This window comes from Astyanax mexicanus, chromosome 1 (assembly GCF_023375975.1).
Source record: "Astyanax mexicanus isolate ESR-SI-001 chromosome 1, AstMex3_surface, whole genome shotgun sequence".
NCBI lineage: Eukaryota > Metazoa > Chordata > Actinopteri > Characiformes > Acestrorhamphidae > Astyanax > Astyanax mexicanus.
The window spans coordinates 80760666-80778586 of NC_064408.1; the positions used below are offsets into that span (position 1 = coordinate 80760666).

Genomic DNA, 17921 nt, shown 5'->3' on the forward strand with positions numbered 1-17921 from the left:
GTGTCTGCGTACGATATATATTACTTCCTAAAAGTGTACTTTTATTAAATATACTACACACAGCTACTTCAACTCACGCTACATTAGTACACACCTGAATGGCTGGATAATTAGTGAGGAGAGATTTTAAAAAGCCATTTTTTGGCTTATTTTTAAGCATTAATATTCAAACCGTTGGATGAGTGTATTTGAGACAGTGAAAAATAGAACAAGCTTAGGACACACACAGAGCTAGAGGGTGTACTCACAGAACCTGCAGGGCAGAGATTTTGTCCTTGAGCAGTTCCTGGGCCTTGTTGAAGTCGGACAGCATGTTCTGGGTCTCTCTGTTGTGCAGTGCGTTCAGCTCAGCCATCTCTCTCTCGTGCTTCTTACACAGGTCCTGCTCATGAGCTCTAAACAAACACACACACATACACACACACACACACACACACACACAAATAAACACTTCAATCACACTTCAGTCAGCTTTACTGCTTAATAATTTATACACTGCAGTTGTCTTAAAAAAAAACGTATAACACTTTAAAAGTTAAGGTTTTCCCCTTTTTCAATCTAGTTACCATGGAGACAGCGTTTTATGGTACGAGCTGTTTTTTTCCAGTTTAAAATCAATTTGTTCAATAAAATAAATCAAATTTTATTGCAAATTATGTAAAAACAATTATTGCACAAAAGTGTAGTTCTTCTGTTTCTCTGCTCACTTAATTATCCTACTTTTACCCTGTTCGTCATTGGTCAGGACCCTGCAGGACCACCACAGAGCAGCTATTATTTGGGTGGTGGATCGTTATTCTTAGCTCTGCAGTGACACTGACATGGTGGTAGTGTGTTAGTAGTGTGTTTTTAAAAACTGTGTTCACTCACTGTCCTCCACTCTTATGTGACACTCCTACCTAGCTGCGCTACCTCTCTCTGTCAGAGACAGAAGCTCTAAATTTGTTGCTGCAGTTTGTTTCAGTCAACCCCTGGTCCTTCATCATTGTTCACAAGACGCTGGTCACAGGATGCTGTCTACCGGACCTTGTTATTCTCAGTCCAGCAGTGACATTGGGTTGTTTAAAACCTCCAGCAGCACTGATGTGTCTGACCAACTCATAACAGCACATATTAATGACCGAATCAATGTCACTGCAATGTTAAGACTTGACCTACCACCCTAGTAATACCTGTTTTGTGGTGGACCAATGTTGTCCAGACTATTGAAGAACAAATGCAAGAGAAGGAAGCAGATTAAATTTGACCATAATAGAAATCTTGTGAGCTAGATAGTTTGAAGAACAAAGATTAGATCAGGATTTCTCCTGGATGCCCCCAGCCAGCTCATGAACTTGTTCACTTGATTTAACATCAATACACACTCATTTACCAAATCATGTGTTGGATTATAACTCTAAAGCCCTATGTGGACGGGATTAGTTTCTCAGGGGGATGTCTGTGAAAAATATTTCACACTTCTACTCAAATTGAAAATTGAAATTGAAAAAATCAGGAGGACCACTGAGTTTTTAGGCTTTCTCGGTCATGTGACATCGCGCTCAGTAGCTCCTCCATTTCCACTCACTGTTGTGGTTATGGGGATCTCAGTGGAAACGCACGCCCAAAGTGTAATTAAGGTGCATTGCATTGAACAAATAGCTAATTTATTAAAGGCGAGGTGACGAAACTCAGAGACGTGAGTCCGGACGGGACTAAAATTACCAGAGGACCACGGAGTTCAGCGAAAAACAGTAAATAATTCAGAGACGTCTGAGAAAAACATATACATGGTTGTTCTGGACGAGAATAAAATCACAGAGGACCCCCCACTAAAGAGAAAATTACCCCAGGACCCCCTGAGAAACTAATCCTGTCTGGATAGGACTTAAGTTATACTAGACTCTTATGAGGGGAACACAGTCAAGTAAAAGCATTACTTTTTTTTATAAAAAAATTTATTTGTACTTATTCTAATATTTGTGTTTTACTGTGTAAACAAACAGTCACTGCCCAGATACTGTATATATACACACTTTATTCTTTAAATATTAATTACCTGAATACTGTACTGATTCCCCTGCTGGCTGCTGCACTATTTTTTTACGAAACACAATAACATATACATATGCACATACTGCCTTTGATCCTCCTCTCCTAATACAATTCCATTTTTCTTATTCTTTCTGTGACTTTCAGATTCAGTTTTTTTCTATTTTTCCTCAACAACAGCTGTCCTTTGGCAGAAATGTGTGTATAATTCATGGTAGGCTCAGTGGAAGAGTATCACTGGCTGGTATAAGTTTCAGTGCTTTCTTATGTTTATTTATTAATTTCATTCATGATAGTCAGACATTTCCCCTCCAGAATCACTTCTTCATGTTGTGGGACAGGCCGTGAAACACTCCTTACAGCTTTAGCTTTAACTCATACAAATGCGTTCATAGATACACATATGAGTACCTGTATATGCGCACACATATCCCACTCCCCCACTAAGTGATTCATGCATGTGCGCCGTATACACTGAGTGAACGCAGAAGTAGGCTCTGCTGCCTTCCCAGAGTACTTCTCCTCCGGGGAGCAGAGAATATTCTTTATTTATTTGTTATTTTTAGCTCACGACTCAGGATCTCAGCTCCCATGTTATATAATTGGCTGTGAAACATGCCCTGTGCTTGGCACATGCATGTACTAGCAGCCGTAGCATATGAGCAATATGAACGCAAACGGATACAAACACACACACACACACACACACACACACACACACCTATGTAAACACAGTGTGTACACAACCTTACACACACAAATTCATCTCTACTTCTTCTTCATTTGTAATTTATAGCACAACAACCTTTGATTCTGATCAGAGGCTGGCATCAGTCTGCTGACATTACTTATTCATAAAGACTGAAATATTAATATCACGCACTGTGAAAACTTGACTCCCTCTCAGACTCTTCGTTTCCTCCATCATCTTAAAAAAGCAAAGCCACAGGTAACGCAGGTAACCGTGTGCATCAGCGAGATTAAAAAAGCAGTCTGAGTAACTGCAGACAAATATATGCACTGCAAATTGGCACACCCCTGCCATTTCTTTTTCCTGAAACGAATCAACATAATAGGGGTCATGACCCCAGCCCGATGCGCTAGTTAGTCGAAGGAAAATGTTGTGCAGCAGCTCAAAAGTTTTCAATAAATGCCACATCAATTTCTGCTCGTTCAGATTTAAAATATCCAGCCTTCTGAAATGAAATGAAGGCTAGAACTGACAAGCCTCATTACTGGCAGCTCCACTGGCTATTCTGAATATTAATGTGACAAGCTCGCCACAGGCAAAGACAACAGTGGGAAAAGTCACTCACTGTGTTTTTGGAGGAGGAAGCCAGAGAGGAAATGTAAGACTGTGATTTACTGTCTGTCTAGGTCTGAACGCTTTTAGGCCAGGAATTAGTACTGATCCTGAAAGCTCAGAGTCTGGCACGAGTTGCAGGGGTGTAAGAAAATACTGATAAAATAATGTATGGTGATAATTTGTTTTAAAAACAGTATTCATTTTTATTTATTAAATCACATGTAAAGATTGGTGTCAGAAAGTGTTTCATTGAATATTATGATTGCGTGTTTTTTTATATTTTGACAGTTTTTTTCTATTATTTGATTTCAACAATAGAATATACACTTCCTGGCCAAAAGAAAAGTTCACACACTCTAATATTTAATTGGACAGCCTTTAGCTTTAATTGCAGCATGTATTCACTGTGGCATTGTTTCAATCAACTTCTGCAATGTCACAAGATTTACAGTATTTTCATCCAGTGTTGCATTAATTTTTCACCAAGATCTTGCAGCAGCATTGATGATGGTAGAGTCTGACCACTGCACAAAGTCTTCTCCAGCACATCCCAAAGATTCTCAGTGAGGTTAAGATCTGGACTCTCTGGTGAACAATCCATGTGTGAAAATGATGATCTCATGCTCCCTGAAAAATTCTTTCACTATTCCAGCCCCATGAATCCTGATATTGTCATCTTGGAATATGAACGTATCATCAGGGAAGAAAAAAATCCATTGCTAGAATAATCTGGTCTATATTCAGTATATTCAGGTAGTCAGCTGACCTCATTCTTTCAGCACATTCTGTTGCTGAATCTAGACCTGAATAACTGCAGCATCAATCCCACATCATTTACTTACTTAAATCCAGGTGGAGACTGTTTTTTTTTGGCCAGGCAGTGTATCAACCTTACTTACAATATTACAACAAATATTGTGTATCATGATATGTATCCCCAAGTTTTTGCTAATACGCAGCCCCAATAGTTAAATGATTTTCTTATTAAACCACCTCGATTTAACTTATCTAAGGATTTAGAAGAAATTTCTGAGAAAAGAACATCAGATCTTTTCCACAAATAACAAATTATTCTTTTATGTGTAGAATGCTGGGCCAAATATGGTATGATTTAAATATTAGACCACATGGTCTTATTAATTCAATACAGCGCTATGGTAGGTGATTCATTACAAACTGATGCTAATCTTTCTCAATCTGTAATGAGATCACAGAAAAGCTTCTTTTTTGACACATGATCTTAGATTACATCTGAATTCTGGACACCTTTTACACTGACATGCTTCAAGAGTCATAGAATAGCAATATATAAACTGATGCTACGAATATAAAACCAACTGAAATTATAGTGATTATTACTACTATGTATGTACAAGTAGAAGCCTCTTAACTATAGTCCTTGATTTAGAAATAAATGAAATAAATTAAAGTAAACAGCATTTTCCTGGCTCTGAACAAAACAATCACTAATACTTAATGAAAATACATTTGAAGATATATTTTCGTAAATCATAGACAGTAGTCATTAGAAACTGTTGCTTTATAAAATAATATAAATAATAAAATGTGAAGCTTAAAGAGCTTGTCCTTAATGCCTTTACGCCGTATGTATGATTTATATATTAGCAGGATTTGATGCAACCTTCCTGTAGTCAGATGCTTGGTTTCTCCCTATGCTCACTCTGCACTGTTCATATTCACCACCCATACTGCACAGTCAGCTGTAGCAGGCAGCAAATGCACATCAGAATATAAACAAGAACAGGCATGAGTACTGCACTCCATGTAATTCATATTGCTCTCAAAGATATATGAGTAATGCATATAACAACATTCTTAAATCAGCTTAACTCAACTGCAATGTGATAATAAGAGTTTACAGAGAATCTTCAAGAACTAATATTTAATCTAAATCACTGTGTTTCACAATGAATGCAATTTACTGAATGACAGTCACACTGTAACTGCTAATTCAGTAAGACAGGTCAAGATGTACTACAGCAATGTTATTTAGCCCAGTTAGAGCACAGGGTGACCCTGCAAAATCTATGCAAACACAGAACACTAACTCTGTGCATGAACATCCCCACATATACCCCTATAAATACCTTAACACTCCTGTTATGTTCCGGGTCAATTTGACCCGTTTTAAAGTTTGAAGATCTAGAAAAACTAGTTAAAAGTATTTTTTCACTATGAAACTTCTATTGCCTGCCTTAAGTATAGTGTACAACATATAATATAATATAAAAATTCTTCATCTAACTAAAACTAAAACTAAAACAAAATTGCAATGTTATGTTTCAATATTATGTAAAACTACTGTTTTATATGTTGGTCTTTTAAAAGTAATAAAGTAGTGAAACATTAAAAAAGTTGAACATATATATATTTTTAACTGAACCATTACCTTTTAGAGGTAAGGAACACCATTGCACTAAATATGAATAGAATAATTAGTAATGGTGTAATAAAAAATAAATTTACACTGCTTGTAATGATTTTTTTTTGGTTTCAGATATCTTTTTGGATAATTAAACATGCGGTTCAAAATAACCCTGGAAAACCATTGCTGTTCCCGACAAATAAACATAGTAGGAGGGTAAAAAAATTAGAGGAGGAAGTTTGGGCCTGAAAAATTTGTTGGTTTGACCCCCTGCTTTTATTTGAGGTCATATTGATTTGAGATCATATTTCCTCATATCAACCTCATCCACAAAGATGCATACACTAATGATTTTTACACCTCTGACACACACACACACACACACACACACACTCTCACCTGATCTGCTGGTTGGCTTCACTGCGGATCTTCAGCACCTCTTTGCCCTTTAGCTCCAGCTCTTTGGTGAGGGTGCTGATGTTTTCATTTAAGGTGTGGATCTCATGGTCCAGGTCAGCAATGTGGTTCTTCCTGCGCGTCACTTCGTCCTGCAGTTCCGAGATACGACTCAACAGCTCTCGCTCCTGAAACACACACAGAGGCAAATTCTGCTTATTAAACATCAATGGGTCCAGAGTGTGTTTTTTTTGTTTTTTTATTAATATTTTTTCTGTTAATCAAGGGTTGTTACATGCATCTACCATAACGTGTTACAATAATTGTTTAAGAATGTTAAAAAATAAATAAATAAATAAATAAAAAACAACAACCATGAACCCCCCCCCAAGCCCCAAACCACAAACATTCATAAATAGAGGTGTTAGTTGACAGATGTAAATGTATTATATAATAAACACAAGGTATGCATATATATATATATATATATATATATATATATATATATATATATATATATATATATATATATATATATATATATATATATATGTTTTAAATAAACTTTTTTTCTTAAATTAAAGAGAATCTTTTCAGATGGAACATAAGAATAGAGTTATTTTATCCACATTGAGGAATTATGAGGCTCACTGTTCTTCCATTTGAGCAATACATTTGTATGCAGCAATTAAAGCCAATGTTAGCTCCATCCGTTAAGAGTAAGAAATCATCAGCTAGCAGGGTCAGCTAATGGCTCAAAGGAATCTCAATACCAGTTATGGTCTTGATAAGCCTCTGTACCTCCCTCAAAAACCTGTCAAATTAAGAGCAGGACCAAAGAGATCCTATCTAAATCTTGTATCTCGGACTAAACTGAGAGTATCTAGAATCTTGTTGAGTCTCTCAGGAGTGTAGTATGTTTTGTGAAGCACATTAAACAGTAGAAGTTTGTGTTTGCTATAAAAATAAGTCTGGCCAATTTGTTGCAAATGTGTTTCCAATTTTCTTCCTCAAAGTTGTGATTTAAATCTTCAGAGAGTGTTTTTGAGAGGAAAAACTTCACTAATGTAATTTTGTATCTTCACAATTGAGTCATTTCTATTCAGGACTCCCCAATCACATTATGCCTGCAGCACTGAGAGGGTGATGGTTAGCATGGGCTTCAGGAGAGGAGGGTCCAGAAAAAGTGAGGTCAATCATACTCTCTGGGATTCTTGGCAAAGAATGGCTGTGCCATTTCTGCAGCTCAAACTGGCAATGTACTTCAGAGGGCTGCTCTATATAGGAGCCCACTGCAGACATTACTTGGTACGGCTATTTATTTTTTAACTATGTTAGAAACACAGGCAAATGCAGGTGTTATTGTATTGTAGTAGGAATCAAACTCCAATCTGCCAATCTGTAGGTAGTAGGGGTGTGACTAGAATAATACACAAGACGAGACACAATGTTAGGTTCACAAGACTAGTAATAGCCTTGTAATGGATGTCAACACAGTTTTACTCTGATTATGAACTATGAATTATGTATCATATACAGTAAAATACAAAGAACAGTATGCAAGTACTGTAGCTGATTTTACCATAAATCCAACAACATCTCTCCTGTATGATCTCACATGAGTCTTATCAGACCTTAGAACTATTGTTAGAATCCCTCAATTCTATACAGAAATGGCAACCTATGACCGAATCTTCTGCATGGTGTCAGCATGTTGCCTTCACATATGTCTGCTATTCTGCATCAATCTGCATTAAACCACAAAGGCGGGAACGGGTGGGCATGGACACGGTGGACCATGGGATTAAATTAACAACATGTTAAAGTCAGCAGGTACAGAGAGGCAGGTGTGTGTGACCAGTCCTGCTATTTGCTACCCAAAATGATCAAACATTTGTTTTGGTTACCTGTGCAAATGTCTAACGAGACATATTTAACACTTGACAAGAAATTTTGTGCCGTTTTAATCTTGCGAGATCTCGTGACACTCCTTGCGGGTTGTAGTGTTACATATCTTTGCTAACATTGTCAGCTCAAATACTGTATGATTCTTAAAGGGCTGAGTGAGCATCACACTGAGCACTCTCTCTACCACTAAAGATGATCTTAATACTAACATGCTTTTGGGAATCAGTCCCCTTACCATTTAGTGGCTTAATGTGGAGGCTGTACTTTAGGCTGATGAGCTCTTGCTGTGAGCAGTGAGAGTCAATGTGCTCAAAAATAGCGCTATGCTACAAACACCAAGAGGGTGATTAAAATAATATTGATGTGAATTCTGGGACTTAGGCGCAAACCGCATTTAAGAAAACATCTTTTGCTCTGAAAGATTCAGGACATGCTATGATTTTGCAATGGGAATGCAAAGTATGATGGACTGTTTTTTTTTCATTAAAAAATGGTTTAAAATTCTACTCTATTCTCTTTAGCTTATGCCCAGGGCTCCTCTAGCACGTGGAAATCTGGAATAGCTATATGAACATCTCCGCCCAAAGAGATCCTCTTGTGTGTGCAGAGAAACCATCTTCTCTGATGCTTTATATAAGTCACTTAAACCCAAGACCTTAAAAAAAATGACAGCTTTGAAAAGTTCAGATATTCTGGTCTCGGGGACCAGCTATTTTCACCTCCCACTGCACTTTGAGGCTGAGCGGGGAATGTAATATTGATGGCTGCGCATCTCTGCTTTCGTTTTGGCCTCTATTTCTTCTGCTCCCGTACTGTATAGGAATAGCCCCCCTATGAATAAGTAAAGGGAGGGTGACCAGCCAGCCGTTGTGTGTTTGTGCTCTGAAAGACTCTTGAAAGATCAGTCAACTGTCTCCTCACACCATGGGGGCTAAGCATCCAGCTTTAATGCAGCGCTATCTTACCGCAGCTAATGGAGCGAACGCAGGACTCAGTGGGCCCGAGCGAGCAAGGGTGGGAGGAACTAACGCTCGGCCCAGAAGGCCTCCGAATGTTCAGATGTTCCATTTGAATACAGCAAAACAACGAGGCTGCAGTCTCATGAAGACAGAGCACATGCATACATTAATCTGATGTTTCCTGAAATGAGATGAGGTGTGAGACGACATATAATATTCCTGCACAAACAGATCCCTCAGTGGAAGACATGCTTTTCCTTGAGAAGCTAGTAGAAGCTAGTATTTTGGCTTATATACTGTATGTAATTATTATATTTCACTATTACTGAAATTGTATTCATACTGTCTTGATTTGACAGTTTTACACTGTAAAAATCACAAAAATTATACTATTTGTAAGATTTTATTAACAGTATAGCAAATTTATGTAAATACTTAGTATATAGTAATAATACTTAGTAAATAAAAGGTATTTTCCCCTTACAGATTTCGCTTGTTTTTGCATTTTTGTCATACCTGCATTTTTCAGAAACTTTGATATCAGACAAATATAACCTGAGCAAATATAAAAAGCACTTTTTAAATGAGGATTTAATTTAGTGCAAGGAAAAAAAATATCCACACCAATCTAGCCCTGTGTGGAAAAGTACTTGCTCCCTCATAAAATAGAACTTGTTAAGCAACATACAATTCAACAACAACATTTAATTCAACAACAGATGAGAAAAACATTTCTAAAGCTTTGGGACTCCAGAGAACAGTGAGAGATAATATTCACAAAAGGAGAAAACATGGAACACTGGTGAACCTTCCCAGGAGTGACCGGCCAACCGAAATTCTATCAAAAGGGTATGGACAACTCATCCAGGAGGTCACAAAACAACCCATAACAACATTTATAGAACTGCAGGTCTCGCTTGCCTCAGTTAAGGTCAGTGTTAATGATTCAATAATAAGAAAGAGACTGGTTGAAAATGGTCTCCATGGGAGAGATCAAAGCAAAAAAACACTGCTGACAAAAAAACAACACAGAGGCCAAACTCACATTTACCAACAAACATCTTGATGATCCCCAGGACTTTGAGTAAATATTCTTTGGACTAAAATTACAAAAATATCCTGTTACATCTGGAAACACATAATTTCAGAACAAGAACATCCTGAATGTAAAACATGGTGGTGGTAGTGTGATGGTCTGGAGCTGCTTTGCTGCTTCAGGGTTTGGATAACATGCTGTAATAGATGGAACCAGGAATTCTGCTGTTTACTAGACAATCCTGAAGGAGAATATCCGGCCATCTGTTCATGACCCCAATCTCAGACGTACTTGGATTCTCCAGCAGGACAATGATCCAAAGCACACAAACAAGTCCACCTCTGAATGACTTAAAAAAATAAGATGAGGATTTTGGAGTAGCCTAGTCAAAGTTTGTTTGAGATGCTAAAATAAGTAGTAGCACATCCATTAATAAACTGTATTATGGAACTTTTACTTTAATGTATGGGTGGGACATGGGTTGCTATATAGGTGAGACATTTCAGACATGATTCTTAAAAGACTAAGTGAGCATCACACTGAACACTGTTTTTATCAGTTAAGATGATCTTAACACCTATACGCTTTAGAGAGCTGAGCCCCTTAACATTTAATGGCTTAATGTGGAGGCTGGTTAGTTCTAGCTGCAAATTGTTAATATGCTTAAAAATAGGGCTTCCGAATGATCAGATGTTTCATTTGAATACAAGGCAGAACAACAAGGCTGCAGTCTCATGGATACAGAGCACATGCATACATTAATCTGACGTTTCCTGAAAAGAGATGAAATGTGAAAATGCATCCAATATTTCTGCACAAACAGATCCTTCAGTGCAGCATATTCAAAGACTTTTCCTGGAGAAGCCGCTAGCAAACCCCCATTAATTTACAGTATAAACCCGAGCTTTCAACATAATGTATCATCATTACAAGACAGAAAAGACAGAAAACAACTACATAAAACCGTGTGAAAGTGCTTGCATATTAAACGTATGCATCATCCCTCGATACATTTTGGAGGCACAGCATAGACACACTGAACTAGTCGAGTTCAGAGCAAGACAGAGAGAGCAAAATGAAGATGCTCTCCTAACATGACTGTAATTTCCACCATCCTGTACGGGGGAGTGTAGATTAATCAAACGGTGCTCTGCGTCTGCGGGCTAATTTTCCACTCCAACAGCACTGTGACTTTCTAAACTCTGCTCTTCCTATAGCGCACTGCTCAGCCAATCGCCATCTTGATGAACTTAATGAGTTCTGCTTAACCGAATTACAGTCTGCTCATCCAACTCCAGAGTTCCAGTAAATATCATTTCACACTCTACAATTAGCTTAATAGTGCTGTCACAGCATCTGTCCTTTACAGCTAAACACTTGTATCCCACAGAGGCCTCATCAGAAGGTCTAAGGCTGGAGTTATACTTGCTGTTTGGCCATGTGTTGCGCTTTGAATGTAGTGGTTCACATACTTGTCTTTATGCTGTGTGTGGAATTAGCAGTAATGGGAGTAACGGCGTTGAAATAAACGGGGGCAAGTAACAGAAAAGTAACGCAATAGTTACTTTTACTGTTAACTTGTTACTTTTATAGTGGAGTAACTCAGTTAGTAACTCTGTTACTTTTTTGGAGAAGTAACTAGTAACTAAAACGAATTACTTTTTCAAAGTAATGTGCCCAACATCGGCTATTAGAGGCTCTCACTAGAGGCCTGTAGAGCACTTGACACAGCAGCAAGAACACATCATTCAAATACAGGTAGCCTTACTTCAAAACTTTCAAATCACTGATAATGCTCAGGGTATGCACTGTCTCTGGCAGTTTAGTGTTTTCTGCACACTGGATACGTGTCACATTCATTTTTTTAGATGCACACAACCAACACACCATATGGACAGTGGATATGAGACATGAGGTAGCCATCATTGGTATGCAAACAAATGGAAAAATAAGTATATTTCTAGCTTTAAACACAGATGATGCCAATGCTTGAAGAAATAGGTTGAATAGCATAATATTTTTTACATTTTGTTTTGAATGTTCTTCTGCTAAAATCCACAATTTCTTGTTGTTTGTAAAATACAAATAGGTCTCTCTGAGTTGTATATGCATGCTGCACATGAAACTCTACCTCAACCTCCATTGTCTGCAGTAGCTAGTAAAAGAAAATGTTCAGAAAAACGTATCGATCAGGAAAAGCACTGTGTCTACGTCAACCCGTGAATTAGTATTCATGGCCTCGCCCACCTCGGCTTACAACCGCCCACAGGCAGAGCTGAAGCCGACACGTCTCGTCAGATAGGAGCTAAGCATGGCAAGAAACAGCATGGCAGTTTATTCCTGTGTTATTTGTGCAAATAACACATCAGTGTTTTATGCTTTACCCAGTAATTCAGAGCTAAGGAACAAATGGTTAGAATTTGTCTATGGAACACCACCACCAGGGAAGTACAACTGAGATAGCTAAGTGTATTTTTACACTAGTTAACGCTGTAAACAGAACGCTGCTTTACTCCTCCCCCGGACTAAAGCAGCGTTATATCGAGTCATCACTCTTTTTTCTACAAAAAACAAATCACATAGCATTCATTTATTCCAGAGATTACAACTAGACATTTTAAAATGAATGAGAAAAAGATGAAATGAGACGTTTAAATGTTGTATACATGCTTTATTTTCTGGGATGTCCCAGCCTTCTGTAAATGGCTTCTGTAAATCTTAAGTCTGATTTTACCTTTTTTTTATCCCATGCATACGAAAATTAACGAGCTTCAAATATTGTAACCATTACTGCCTATATACATTTATGTATTCTTCTATTTTGGCATAGATATAAAAAAGTACATTCACTAGAGAGCACTTCAGAGTCAACAGTTTCTGATATCAACAAACATGACAATGGAGGAGTATGCTGTAATAATGCACTTTTAAGTTTTTTTCTCATGTCCATATGGTAGTAGTTGCTTAAACTTTAGACTACACTGCCCCCATGATCTCCAGTGGTACTGTTCCCTTCTGTCTTTATCTGTAAGCTTTTAAAGAACTACAAAAATACATACAAAAAGTACTTAGAGCATTTAGAGAAGGCTCCATCCATATCCGTATTTAATGTTAAACCTAAATAAACCTTAAGAGACATACTTAGCCACCTTTGCTTAGTCCAATCCTAGTCAATGCAGGCACTCACTGAAAGTTAGTGTTCTCCTTCAAACGTACTGAGCTGTCCACTGATACTTGTATTGCCAAGCATAGATACTTATACAGGATACAGGAGTTTCAACCCAATTTGCAGCGATATAATATAATACTGTAAGCAAGGCAATATACTGCATTTATTTTTTAAAGCAAATTTTAGGCCAACTATCATCATATATAAGAAACACACAATCAAATGCAGAAATTCCAGCAAAAAAATAAACAAAAACCTGCATCCAAAGAACACCAGAGGCTTCACACACATTATGCTGTGTGTGCTGTCGACATGCATTAATTAATCATACTTAGGGCTTCTGTAACAGTTGGTACATACGTATTTCCAAACCCAGTCCATGGCATGAATTAGCATGTGCATCATCTCTCCTACTGGGAAGTGAGAGCTGTTTCATTAGCACACAGCAGTCTGGGGTTACCTGAGGGAGCGTGTGCTCAGCTTGAATTTTCTGCTACAAACGTGACTCACTGTACAGCTATGGTATGACAGCTCATACTGCATGTGTTGAATCTCATGCTGCATTCCACTAAAACTTACATGCTGGAATTTCTAGTTCCAAGTAGGACATTTTAACTGGAATGTTACTATAGGATTAATTTTCTAGTAGGAAAGTCTGGAGAGCCACACTAAGCCCGAGTTCAGAATCCAGGATAGTAAAAGCAGTAGTAGTATAGCTACAGTTTACTATCACTTCTATCTATTTGTGTTTTATTTAATCCAACCTGTTTAAACAGTACTGGCAAATTCATTTTCCATGGTGTTTAAATGTGTATAATACTGAATATTGTGTTGGTATGGCTAGCAATGCTAAACCTGAGACAATGCTAACACAAAAAAATGTCACAATGTACAGTAGGTACAGAAAATATAGTGATTTTGGTATTGTCATTTTAAGCTCATTTTATGCCACTACACTAATTGAAATTTAGATCATTAGAAATATATTGAAACTGAATAGATATTTCTATATTCAGTTTCTCTGATTTTGCTATTTATAGGTTTATGTTTAAGTAAAGTGAACATTGTTGTTTTACTCTATAAACTACAGACAACATTGCTCCCAAATTCCAAATAAAAATATTGTCATTACAGCATTTATTTGCAGAAAATGAAAAATGACTGAAACAACAAAAACAGATGCAGAGCTTTCAGACCTCAAATAATGAAAAAAAAAAAAAAAAAAAAGTTCATATGCATATTCATAAAGAGTTCAGACATCAATATTTGGTGGAATAACCCTGGTTTTTAATCACAATTTTCATGCATCTTGGCATGTTCTCCTCCACCAGTCTTACACACTGCTTTTGTATAACGTTATGCCACTCCTGGTGCAAGAATTTAAGCAGTTCAGCTTGGTTTGATGGCTTGTGAACATCCTCTTGATTATATTCCAGAGGTTTTCAATTTGTCAAAATCAGAATTTTTAAGTGGTCTATTTTTTTTTTCCAGAGCTGTATAAAGGCCAATACACTGTTCCAGAAAAAATCGGGATAAACAATATTTCTGTAATGTTAGGACCATTTCTCTTTCACATATAATGACACTACTATAGCATAAATATACATTTGCACATTACTTTTAAAGAGCAATGAAGTATTTAGATTTTGGAGCTACAATTCAAAAATATTTAAATATATTAAAAAATAAAACAAATCACATTTAACAACTGTTTTTAAACAAAGACAACATGCCAGCTTATTCACATCATATACCATAAATATATAAAGTGAAAGAGCAGATTTTAAACAAAGCGTACACAATGCTTAAAACAGCTAACAATAAGATCATGTCCATATATGGTACAATAAATTAATAACGATTAATCAAATACAGCCTGTATAGCTTTCTAACAGCCACTGTGATTCCAGCAGACCCCTGTGTGTGAAAACAAGGCCCTGCTCTCATTTAAAGGCTTTGTGAACTTCAGTAGGCACATTGTGCTGAATGCTTTCTCTCGTCCTGCAGAGAGTGGGGACAGAGGGAGCTCGGGGAAGCCTGAGTTCTCGAGGAATTCTTGACGTTAAAGAGCTGTCCTCTGGTTCATTACCTGGGACTGAATCCTTGAGCGTGTGGGGGTGTGAGTGTGTGCCAGCTGTCTAGAACTACAGCCCATCATCAGAACTGACTAGTGATATTTCTATTAGCACTTAAACACAGGAGGAAGCCAGGGGCAAGCCGGTATCTCCAAATACCTGGCCTGTAGAGCCTGCAGGAGGTATGCTCTTCTTTATTTGTAGTGGAGCACTGGCACCACTATTTCCAAGGTAGCACAAGTGCTTTATTCACATATGTTTCAGACTCAGTTATACTTTAGTTATACTTTCATACAAACACAGTGAATAAAGCTGGCTCTGTAAAAACTTGGTAGAATGATTAATGTGCTAAAATGTATGTGATAATGTTTCCGATTAACCGTGTGCTTTAACTTCTTAATATTGACAACACTAGTCTCTACTACTTATGAATTAACCCCAACTAAGACATTATTAATCAATGTTCAATTTTAATGCTTAAAGGAACAATCAGTAATAAATGCGAGTAAATGTGAAATGGCTACAGGAGTCCAATTTTCAAACACTGGATAGAGTTTTCTTCCCCAGACGCGAGGTTCACATGGGTTGCCATATTGACACACAGTGGCAAGCAACGAAAAGTCATACACTGTAGCTCATCAGTGGATATATAGGTTTTCAGTGTCAAAAATGCTTGTCTCTACAAGGCTAGTGGTGGTGGTAAATTATCAAGCTATGGTCAGCAACCTTACTGAGGCTCAGTGATTACCTGTACATGGCCTTAGCTTCAGCGCACTGTTTCTGTGCTATTGTCTATACCTGACCTAGTGTTAATAATGAATAATTCATGTAGCCTTATTATAAAGTGTTGCTACATTATTTTGAAGTATTTTTGAAATCATTCAAAATCAGTGATTTAATTTTAATTTTTCTTTTTAACTTCTTATCATATTATTAATCATAGTAATCAAGCAGTGGTGTCAGGCTGTGGTGCAGCAGGGAGGAGAAAATTGTGAATATGTTTATTACAAAACAGAAAACCAACAACGAAAAAGAAATAAAATGAGATAAACCATAGGAACAATGAATACAAAGAGGCTAAGAACTCAGGAAAACCTACAACCAAACAGATGTAACAACGTACAAGAACCGACAAACTTACACTGAAAACAAAGGGCTATATATATGAGAGGGGACAGGATACAGGAAACACCCAAACAAAGGTAACAAGGGGGCGGAGCTTAAACACAAGCAAAAGCATTCAAAACATTCCTTTTTGAGCTTTTAATTTTCATTCCAGTTCTCCTTCTTCAGTCCGAGTTTAGATATCTTTACTCACATGCCACGTCCACATGAGAATTGAACTGTATTTACTGGACTATAATAGACTAGAAAAGAAGAATTCTATCTTCTTCAATCCACCAGGGCGCAAAAATGTGCTTCTTGGATAATGTGCTCACAGCGTTTGCCAGAATTTCATCACGAGGGAGATTGTAATTAAAAAGAGCAGAAGACCAGAGCTTACATCCAAACTATTTCCATTATCATGAATGTCATGCTGGGGAACAGAACTAAAATAGCTTTAGTCCATGCTTACAGACACCAGTGTGTCATTCACTGTTCAGGCTTAGTTATACTTTCATAAGCACACAGCGCATAAACCTGTGTGAATGCCAGATTTAGCCTCTAAGAGCTTCAAAACCATCCATCTGTAGTGCTGCACATATCAGATTACAGACATTCAGGGGTGCATGACCACCTGCCATGAACCAGCTCCGCAATTGCGCCAGTTGTAATGCATCAAGCTTGAGCTTACCTTCATAAACCACATGAGCAACACATCAGTGGAGATTACTCAGTGACTCATGGTTTCAGTCTAATATTACTTTACTCAATTTAACCTGTTGACGTTTCATGTTTAATTACTGTAATACTTACTACTTAGCAAATAAGTGGAAATTAATCAGGTAACAGGACCAATAAATAAAAGACCAAATTTGCAAAAATAAGGGATTAAAAAAAGAAAGATTAATATCTGCTCTGATAAATTCATGATTATCTTGGCGTGACACTTTACAAAAGAAAAATGAGTTCCAGACCAAAAATAGCTTTGCCAGTTTATTCATCATCTTCTGAGCAAAACAAAGCCACAGACAAGGAAAAAATAAAGGAAAGGAAAAGTCATCCAAAATACAAAAGTAATACAAAATACTAAAGTCATCCAAACTATGAAGAAAAACATATGGAATTATTTAGCAAACAAAATAGTGTTAAACAAATCAGAATATGTTTTATATTTTAGATTCTTCTGAGTAGCACCTTTTGCTTAAATGACAGATCTGCACATCTTGGCTGGATTTTCTCAGTCAGCTTTATGAGGTAGAGTTACCCGGAACGGCTTTTAGTTAACAGCTGTGCTGAACCTGTGAAGAGTTAATGGCTTAAATTTCTTCCTGAAATGCCTCTTAATGTGTTTGAGAGCATCAGTTGTGTTGTGAAGAGGTAGAGTTGGTGTACAGTGATATTAATCCATATTATGGCAAGAACTACTCAAGCAAGTAAAGAAAAAAAGACTTTAAATCTAAAAAAACCAACAAGAATTTTTAATGCATCTTCTAGTGCAGTCGTAAAGACCATCAGAAACGTTATGATGAAACTGGCTCTCATCAGGACCGC

The 17921-nt window shown here is 37.2% G+C and overlaps 1 protein-coding gene across 2 annotated transcripts in view; it reads right to left on the reverse strand.

Annotated features, from left to right (window-relative positions):
• fam184ab (family with sequence similarity 184 member Ab) overlaps positions 1 to 17921 on the reverse strand; it is a 235020-nt gene that overhangs the window by 19340 nt on the left and 197759 nt on the right. For both annotated transcript variants that reach the window (XM_007255380.4, XM_007255382.4), the window contains exons 14-15: positions 6123 to 6307; positions 249 to 395 (exon numbers count right to left, since the gene is read on the reverse strand). In XM_007255380.4, coding sequence (XP_007255442.3) covers positions 249 to 395; positions 6123 to 6307 — 332 coding nt within the window. The remainder of the gene's footprint in view (positions 1 to 248; positions 396 to 6122; positions 6308 to 17921) is intronic.